The following is a 10,266-nucleotide window of genomic DNA, read 5'->3' on the forward strand; positions in this document are numbered from 1 at the left end:
TTATCGTCCAAATCACCTTGATGTTTGATGTATCTGCGAGCAATGAATTTTAAGCTCAGAACAAATAGCATTGTGGAGGCCTTAATGGAAGCTATACACGTTAGCTACATCGAGTGAAATTTTATTTAACCAAACCTAACCTCAGGTCAAGTAATATTCCTTGTATCTTTGCCAACATTTGTTATAAGACTTTTCATGGCAAGACTCAACTAGTCAACTTAGTTTACATCAATTGTGGCACACTTGAGTCATATTCATTTATATTTTAAACACAAGCCACATATTATCGGGTTTGTTTGTTTGTATGGTGTTTTTACGTTGCCTGGAACCACTGGTTATTCAGCAACGGGACCAACGGCTTTACGTGACTTCCGAACCACGTCGAGAGTGAACTTCTATCACCAGAAAAACACATCTCTAACACCTCAATGGAATGCCCGAGAATCGAACTCGCGGCCACCGAGGTGGCAGGTCAATACCAAACCGACCATGCTACTGAGGCGCTGCATATTATCTGGTGTGACATATTATCTGGTGTGGTATAAAACACGCAAATCATTTCCATGCCAACAATCAGAACACAGACCAGGTTTATCAAACAAGGGATAATGAAACTCATAACTGGAAATTGACAAAAATGACTTACCTTACCCCTACGGGAGTATCGTCTCCGCATATCAGTACCTGGGTCTTCACACCAAAATCTTCAGGAATCCTGCACGTCACGCCCGAATCTGTCGACAGGGGACGGGTGCTCTGTTTAAACACTGGACATTTCGCTATTCACATGAAACGTCACTTCTAAAATGGTCTTGGAGTAGGAGATTGGATTATTTGAGTTGATTCTATGAACTTTAGGCTGTCAAGCCAAGCACTGGGAGTTGGATACAGAGATCTAGAAAGTAAAGGAGATGAACTACAAGAGGTAATAATATTAGAGAGGTTGTACAGTAATACTGAAGAACAGAACAGGAAATGGAAGTAAAGTAAAAGGCTAAAGAGTGGGCGTAGCTAGGGTCTGAAGAGACTCTTCAAACACCCTTTACTAGTGCCTACAGAGCACCAAGGGGGGTACACGGGCGGCAATGACCCTTAGGATTCGAAATTTTACGAAATTCCTTAAAATTTCCCCCTAAAGAAAAGAAATTTGATGAAATTCCTTAAAATTCCCCTAGGGAAACGTAATTTAACAACAGAAACCAAATTTGACGAAATTCCTTAAAATCTCCCCTAGGGAAACGTAATTTAACAATAATTTCCCTCACAGAAACCAAATTTGTCAAGATTTCCCTAAATTTTCTCCTAAGGAAACGTAATTCAACTATAATTACCCTCAGAAAAACTAAATTTGTCAAGAATTCCCTGAAATTTCCACTAAGGAAATATAATTCAACTATAATTACCCTCAGAAAAACTAAATTTGTCAAGATTTCCCTAAAATTTCTACTAAGGAAACGTAATTCAACTATAATTAGCCTCAGAGAAACTAAGTTTGTCAAGAATTCCCTAAAATTTCCACTGAGGAAACATAATATAACTATAATTTTCTCTACAGAAACGAAATTTCACAAGAATTCCTAGAAATTTCCCATACGAAAACATAATTTGACACGAATTCATTGAAATTCCCCTCACAAAAACGAAATTTGACAAGAATTCCTTAAACGTTCCACCACGAAAAAGAAATTTGACAAGAATTCCTTAAACTTTCTCCTACGAAAACAAACCCTACAAAAAAGAAATTTGACAAGAATACCTTAAACGTTCCACCACGAAAAAGAAATTTGACAAGAATTCCTTAAACTTTCCCCCACGAAAAAGATATTTGACAAGAATTCCTTAAACTATCCCCCACGAAAAAGAAATTTGACAAGAATTCCTTAAACATTCCCCCACAAAAACGAAATTTGACAAGAATTCCTTAAACTTTCCCCCACGAAAAAGAAATTTGACAAGAATTCCTTAAACTTTCCCCCACGAAAACGAAATTTGACAAGAATTCCTTAAACTTTCCCCCACGAAAACAAAATTTGACAAGAATTCCTATAACTTTCCCCAACGAAAACGAAATTTGACAAGAATTCCTTGAAATTTCCCCCACGAAAACGAAATTTGACAAGAATTCCTTAAACTTTCTCCTACGAAAACGAAATTTGACAAGAATTCCTTAAACTTTCCCCCACAAAAAAGAAATTTGACAAGAATTCCTTAAACTTTCCCCCATGAAAACGAAATGTGACAAGAATTCCTTAAACTTTCCCTCACGAAAACGAAATTTGAAAAGAATTCCTTAAACTTTCCCCCACGAAAAAGAAATTTGACAAGAATTCTTTAAACTTTCCCTCACGAAAACGAAATTTGATCAAGAATTGTCCTTTAAACTTTTCCCCGTCACGAAAAACGAAATTTGACAAGAATTCCTTAAACTTTCCCTCACGAAAACGAAATTTGACAAAAATTCCTTAAACTTTCCCCCACGAAAACGAAATTTGACTAGAATTCCCCCTACGAAAAAGAAATTTGACAAGAATTCCTTAAACTTTCCCCAACAAAAACGAAATTTGACAAGAATTCCTTCAACTTTCCCCCACGAAAACGAAATTTGACAAGAATTCCTTAAACTTTCCCTAACGAAAAAGAAATTTGACAAGAATTCCTTAAACTTTCCCCCACGAAAACAAAATTTGACAAGAATTCCTTTAAATTTCCCTAACGAAAAAGAAATTTGACAAGAATTCCTTAAACTTTCCCCCACGAAAACGAAATGTGACAAGAATTCCTTAAACTTTCCCTCACGAAAATGAAATTTGACAAGAATTCCTTAAACTTTCCCTCACGAAAAAGAAATTTTGTTACAGGAATTCTTAAACTTGCCCCCCACGAAAAAGAAATTTGACAAAAGAATTCCCTAAACTTTCCCTCACCCGAAAACGAAAATTTTGACAAAGAATTCCTTAACTTTCCCCTTCCCCCACGAAAAAGAAATTTGACAAGAATTCCTTAAACTTTCCCCAACGAAAAAGAAATTTGACAAGAATTCCTTAAACTTTCCCCCACGAAAACGAAATTTGACAAGAATTCCTTAAACTTTCCCCAACGAAAAAGATATTTGACAAGAATTCCTTAAACTTTCCCCCACGAAAAAGATATTTGACAAGAATTCCTTAAACTTTCCCCCACGAAAACGAAATTTGACAAGAATTCCTTACACTTTCCCCCACGAAAACGAAATTTGACAAGAATTCCTTAAACTTTCCCCCACAAAAACGAAATTTGACAAGAATTCCTTAAACTTTCCCCCACGAAAAAGATATTTGACAAGAATTCCTTAAACTTTCCCCACAAAAAGAAATTTGACAAGAATTCCTTAAACTTTCTCCTACGAAAACGAAATTTGACAAGAATTCCTTAAACTTTCCCCAATGAAAAAGAAATTTGACAAGAATTCCTTAAACTTTCCCCCACGAAAAAGAAATTTGACAAGAATTCCTTAAATTTTCCCCCACAAAAAAGATATTTGACAAGAATTCCTTAAACTTTCCCCCACGAAAAAGATATTTGACAAGAATTCCTTAAACTTTCCCCCACAAAAAAAGAAATTTGACAAGAATTCCTTAAACTTTCCCCCACGAGAAAGATATTTGACAAGAATTCCTTAAACTTTCCTATAAACGAAAACAAAATTTGACAAGAATTCCTTGAAATTTCCCTAACGAAAAAGAAATTTGACAAGAATTCCTTAAACTTTCCCTCACGAAAACGAAATTTGACAAGAATTCCTTAAACTTTCCCCCACGAAAAAGAAATTTGACAAGAATTCCTTAAACTTTCCCCCATGAAAACGAAATGTGACAAGAATTCCTTAAACTTTCCCTCACAAAAAAGAAATTTGACAAGAATTCCTTAAACTTTCCCCCACGAAAACGAAATTTGACAAGAATTCCTTAAACTTTCCCCTACGAAAAAAAAATTTGAAAAGAATTCCAAACCTTAAACTTTTTTTCCAACTAAAACGAGAAATTTTGCAAAGAATTCCTTGAAATTTCCCCACGAAAAAGAAATTTGACAAGAATTCCTTAACTTTCCCTCACAAAAAAAAAAAAAAGAAAATTTGAAAACAAGAATTCCTTAAACTTTCCTCCAAACGAAAACGAAATTTGACAAGAATCCTTAAACTTTCCCCCACGAAAACGAAAAAATTTGACAAGAATTCTTAAACTTGCCCCTTTCCCCCACCAAAAAAGAAATTTGACAAGAATTCCTTAAACTTTCCCCCACGAAAAAGATATTTGACAAGAATTCCTTAAACTTTCCCCCACGAAAACGAAATTTGACAAGAATTCCTTAAACTTTCCCCCACGAAAACGAAATTTGACAAGAATTCCTTAAACTTTCCCCCACGAAAACAAAATTTGACAAGAATTCCTTAAACTTTCCCCCACGAAAAAGAAATTTGACAAGAATTCCTTAAACTTTCCCCCACGAAAAAGAAATTTGACAAGAATTCCTTAAACTTTCCCCCACGAAAAAGAAATTTGACAAGAATTCCTTAAACTTTCCCCAACAAAAACGAAATTTGACAAGAATTCCTTAAACTTTCCCCCACAAAAAAGAAATTTGACAAGAATTCCTTAAACTTTCCCCCATGAAAAAGAAATTTGACAAGAATTCCTTAAACTTTCCCCCACAAAAACGAAATTCGACAAGAATTCCTCAAACTTTCCCACACGAAAAAGATATTTGACAAGAATTCCTTAAACTTTTCCCCACAAAAATAGAAATTTGAAAAGAATTCCTTAAAAAACGTTCCCTCACAGAAATTATATTTGACAGAATCCTTAAACTTTCCCCACTCAACGAAAATGACAAAAATTCCTTAAACGAGAAATTTGACAAGAATTCCTTGAAATTTCCCTAACGAAAAAGAAATTTGACAAGAATTCCTTAAACTTTCCCTCACGAAAACAAAATTTGACAAGAATTCCTTAAACTTTCCCCCACAAAAAAGAAATTTGACAAGAATTCCTTAAACTTTCCCCCACAAAAAAGATATTTGACAAGAATTCCTTAAACTTTCCCCCACGAAAAAGATATTTGACAAGAATTCCTTAAACTTTCCCTAACGAAAAAGAAATTTGACAAGAATTCCTTAAACTTTCCCCCACGAAAACGAAATTTAACAAGAATTCCTTAAACTTTCCCCTATGAAAAAGAAATTTGATAAGAATTCCTTAAACTTTTCCCAACGAAAACGAAATTTGACCAGAATTCCTTGAAATTTCCCCCACGAAAACGAAATTTGACAAGAATTCCTTAAACTTTCCCTAACGAAAAAAAAATTTGACAAGAATTCCTTAAACTTTCCCCCACGAAAACGAAATTTGACAAGAATTCCTTAAACTTTCCCTAACGAAAAAGAAATTTGACAAGAATTCCTTAAACTTTCCCCCACGAAAACGAAATTTGACAAGAAATCCTTTAACTTTCCCCCACGAAAACGAAATTTGAAAAGAATTCCTTAAACTTTCTCCCACGAAAAACGAAATTTGACAAGAATTCCTTAAACTTTCCTGCACGAAAACGAAATTTGAATCGAATTCCTTGAAATCTCCACCACGACAACGATATTTGGCAAAAATCCCCTGCAATTTCTTTCCTCTCCAAAATCACGAGACCAGGAAGACCTCTCTCTCCTTCACACTCACCGACGATGTTGCAGTCGATCTCGACGGGGACGCATCGGCTCAGAAGCTGTGGACAGCGCTTCTCGTTGGCGAAGCATCCTGACGGAGACGTGGGCACAGGCGGCGCTGTGGACGAGGGGAACGGGACTACCGTAGGCGAGGGGGTCTGCGTAGGGCGTGATCCTCCTGCGGGAACCACTGAGGTATTCTGGAGAGGAAGAATATAAAGGAAATCATGTTACTTTGGTATTTGAGGAGTCTACCATCGCACTTATTTTTTTCAACAATGAACTATTTTCAGTAATTAATGTTGTTTATGGCTAAGAAGGCAATGGGATGCCGCTAAAAACATACTAAAAAGAAACTAGTGAGAAGAGAGACTATAGTATTTTAACAACATTTTTACCAGTCATATATATATATATATATATATATATATATATATATATAGAGAGAGAGAGAGAGAGAGAGAGAGAGAGAGAGAGAGAGAGAGCGAGAGAGAGAAGAGAGAAGAGGGAGGCTCAGTTGAAAAATAGAAATATATAGGAGCTTCAGAAGGTGTCCATGATACAAACAGTAAAAGGAATCAAGTTTATTTTCAACGAAACGTTTCGCACATGAAACTTCTGTGCATCATCAGTCTGTAAGAAAGCAAAGAGACACATAAATAACATTCAATGATAAAAACAAAGGAACTCACAAATATTAAAATGGTCTTAAAAATTAAAAATAAAAATAAAAACAAACAAAGGTAAAGAGAGAGAGAACAACCCAAACACCAACAGTCCACAATGTAGAGAGAAGATGGAATGGCTAAAAATCCAGTTGACGAATACGACGTCAACTATGCCAGGTATAGAGTTGCTGAGGAGGTATTGCTATTGAGTGAAGGAACAAGTTTCTTAATGTATAACGACTCAAGGGTAGTTAGATGGTCAGGATTTTTGACATAATCTATTATTTTGAATTGTTCTTTTTGGATTTCAATTTTACGATTGGAAGCGTGGTTCCTGATATTGGAAAATTCAGGTCGTTTTATTTTCTGACCAGTACGGAAGCTGAAACCCAGATGGCTACAATATCTGACCCTCAGCAGCCTCCGAGTCGATCCAACGTAAGAGCCCGGGCATCCAGGGCAAATAAATTTATATATGACGTTGGATCTCATGAAGGGCTGAAGGCGGTCTTTAAAGTTAAAGAAGGAGCCAATTGTACATGGATTATTTGTTATAAGTTTAACTCTGAGACAAGGAATCTCTTGTTCAATGATTTGTGCGAGATTGGACGAGAATTTTAAGTCAGGCATATATGGGATAGTTGCATAAAATAGTTTCTTAGGAACATCAAAATTAGGCAACTATCCCATATATGCCTGACTTAAAATTCTAGTCCAATCTCGCACAAATCATTGAACAAGAGATTCCTTGTCTCAGAGTCAAACTTATAACAAATAATCCATGTACAATTGGCTCCTTCTTTAACTTTAAAGACCGCCTTCAGCCCTTCATGAGATCCAACGTCATATACAAATTTATTTGCCCTGGATGCCCGGGCTCTTACGTTGGATCGACTCGGAGGCTGCTGAGGGTCAGATATTGTAGCCATCTGGTTTTCAGCTTCCGTACTGGTCAAAAAATAAAATAACCTGAATTTTCCAATATCAGGAACCACGCTTCCAATTGTAAAATTGAAATCCAAAAAGAACAATTCAAAATAATAGATTATGTCAAAAATCCTGACCATCTAACTACCCTCGAGTCGTTATACATTAAGAAACTTGTTCCTTCACTCAATAGCAATACCTCCTCAGCAACTCTATACCTGGCATAGTTGACGTCGTATTCGTCAACTGGATTTTTAGTCATTCCATCTTCTCTCTACATTATGGACGGTTGGTGTTTGGGTTGTTCTCTCTCTCTTTACCTTGGTTTGTTCTTACTTTGATTTTCAATTTTTAAGACTATTTTAATATTTGTGAGTTCCTTTGTTTTTATCACTGAATGTTATTTATGTGTCTCTTTGCTCTTTTACAGACTGGTGATGCACAGAAGTTTCATGTGCGAAACGTTTCGTTGAAAATAAACTTGATTCCTTTTACTGTTTGTATCATGGACACCTTCTGAAGCTCCTATATAATATAATATATATATATATATAGATATATATATATATATAATATATTATATATAGAATAACCATAATATATGTATTATATAATTATATATTACCCCAATTATATATATATATATATATATATATAATATATATATATATATATTCGTATACCTTATATATACTAGACATTGCGAATTATATATATATATATATAGATATATATATATATATAATATATATATATATTAAATATATCTATTATATATATATATAATTATATATTATATATATATGTATATTATTATCTTATTCGTAGTACCTTTAATATATACTAGTACATTGCAATTTATATATATATATATATATATATATATATATATATATATATATATATATTATATATATATATATCATATATACACTCACACAATCGACCACTTACGGTACAGCCCGGATTGCTTGATCCAGGAATACAGAACTGGTTCAAGAAAGACTGGATGTTCTTGAAATCAACATTCTGGCCTGACACACGACCACCACCTGGAATTGGAGTGGAGAGATACTTTTAAAGTCTCGAGATATATGTGGAATCAGCGGTTGATAATCAGGCTTATGTTTTCCTTTACAGTTTTATTTGCATACATACATACATACATACATACATACATACATATACATATATATAATATATATTATTATATAATATATATATATCTATATATAATATATAGATGAAAGTGATTATTTTCAAATTCAACTAAAAGTATTTGAAGTATTTCATATTGTCCGCAGAGCATTAGTACGTAAGGAAAGGCTTTATAAATAAAAGTCCCTCTGGTATCGCCTACCATTGTGTCCTGAAAGACTAGTCTACCAAGCATTGAACATAACCAACGTATAAGCACTGAAGCAACTGTGCCAGCCAACGGAAGCGGTCATACCTACACTCCCACGGAACCTGGAGCCCCCCCCCCCCCCACCCCCAACCCCCAACAACCCTCAACCCCTCCGGACCCAGTGCACGTGGAGAATGGATAAACTTCATACAACAGAAAGTAATACACTCTTCATGCCTACATAACTGAAACAGTCGAATGGTAATCACTATACATACATACACACACACACACAAAATGCCGGTTTAGATTATACATTTTCCATCATGCTCAGACTTTGATTTTCACAAATTTCATGAGAGTTCTTTAAATACAACTGTAAAAGTTCACTACTTTAGATCCACCTGGACATAATGACTGAAATATAAACATGTCAGTAACTTATTCCCTAACACACACTTCAATAATTAATTTTTAAAAAAGGCGGGGTGGGGGGGTGGTAACATTACAAGTCTCAAATAACTTGTACTAATCATTAGGCCGATAAACGAAAACTATCTTTAATAAAAAAAAAATTAAATAACAGTCCTTTACCTTGTAGCGTGATGAACGCCACCAGGATAATCCATTTGGAACACATTGTTTAACGTCACTACAAGGTTTAAATCACTAACGAAACTTAGGAGACCATTCCGACCACAGGCGATAACTAAAGACGAAAAGAATCCCTCAGAGCCTACTGGACTCCTAGACTCCTATCTCGTGCGTTTGTGTTGACAGAGTTCACCTGAATGGGAAAACCCGACAGATGCCATGTCGCCTTTTTCTCTGAAGGAATTATTCTTCTTTGACGGCGTTATATTATCAAATTTGTGTTTTGAATCGATAGATTTATAGCGTCAAAGTAACCTGATTTGGGCAGATTATATTGCAATCGAGATTATATGTTAAACTATTCATTTCATTGCGTCTACAATTCTGGGTGACTACGAACTGTTAGTAGGTACCCACATGTCGGAATATCGTCTTGAGGTGGGGAAATCCCTGCCTCTGGAATTTCTATATGGTATTCTTCATAAAAAACATTAACAGAAACGTAATGAGAATGTATACGGTATACCTCGTATTACCAAGCAACTGAGGGCGTCGCTACATATCCTTATACTATGTATATTATAAGACAGTAACCAGATACGGCCAGTAAGTTACATTATCTGTATAAAGATAGTCTCTTCCGTTAAAGCATGACGGCTGTAGGAAAGAGTTGCCAAGTCGCCCTTGCGTGTGACGTCACAGATGGGAGCCGGAGGGTGGCGGAAAGTTGTTTGACAACTTATTTCTTTCTTCTTCTTTTTTCGGCGCTTTGCGGACGAAGTAACCTTGCTGGGATTAACTGAAACGGCCAGGGAGGCAGAAGTCTCAATTCTGAGCTTGTATGCATTTGGTATTTAGACGTCTTTCATGTGTAAGTGGCTTAATTAAAGCCTTCATGCTTCTTGCCAAAATGCAAATGTCATTTAACGGTCTAACTGAGCCACTGTCCTTCATTTAAAGGCGAATTTTTGGGCTGGATTATCATCTCTAGAATAGTCTCTACTTCTATACATTGCATACATAGCTACGTAGTTACT

General features: G+C 35.3%; 1 protein-coding gene across 1 annotated transcript in view; it reads right to left on the reverse strand.

Annotated features, from left to right (window-relative positions):
* Positions 1-9,404, reverse strand: part of LOC135197251 (serine protease 44-like) — an 18,800-nt gene extending 9,396 nt beyond the window's left edge. The window contains 4 exon segments of the mRNA XM_064224347.1: positions 647-734; positions 5,706-5,892; positions 8,242-8,339; positions 9,230-9,404. Of these exon segments, the coding sequence (XP_064080417.1) occupies positions 647-734; positions 5,706-5,892; positions 8,242-8,339; positions 9,230-9,275 (419 nt within the window). The 5' untranslated portion in view covers positions 9,276-9,404.
* Positions 9,405-10,266: the final 862 nt, after the last annotated feature.

Source organism: Macrobrachium nipponense, chromosome 18, assembly GCF_015104395.2.
Source record: "Macrobrachium nipponense isolate FS-2020 chromosome 18, ASM1510439v2, whole genome shotgun sequence".
NCBI lineage: Eukaryota > Metazoa > Arthropoda > Malacostraca > Decapoda > Palaemonidae > Macrobrachium > Macrobrachium nipponense.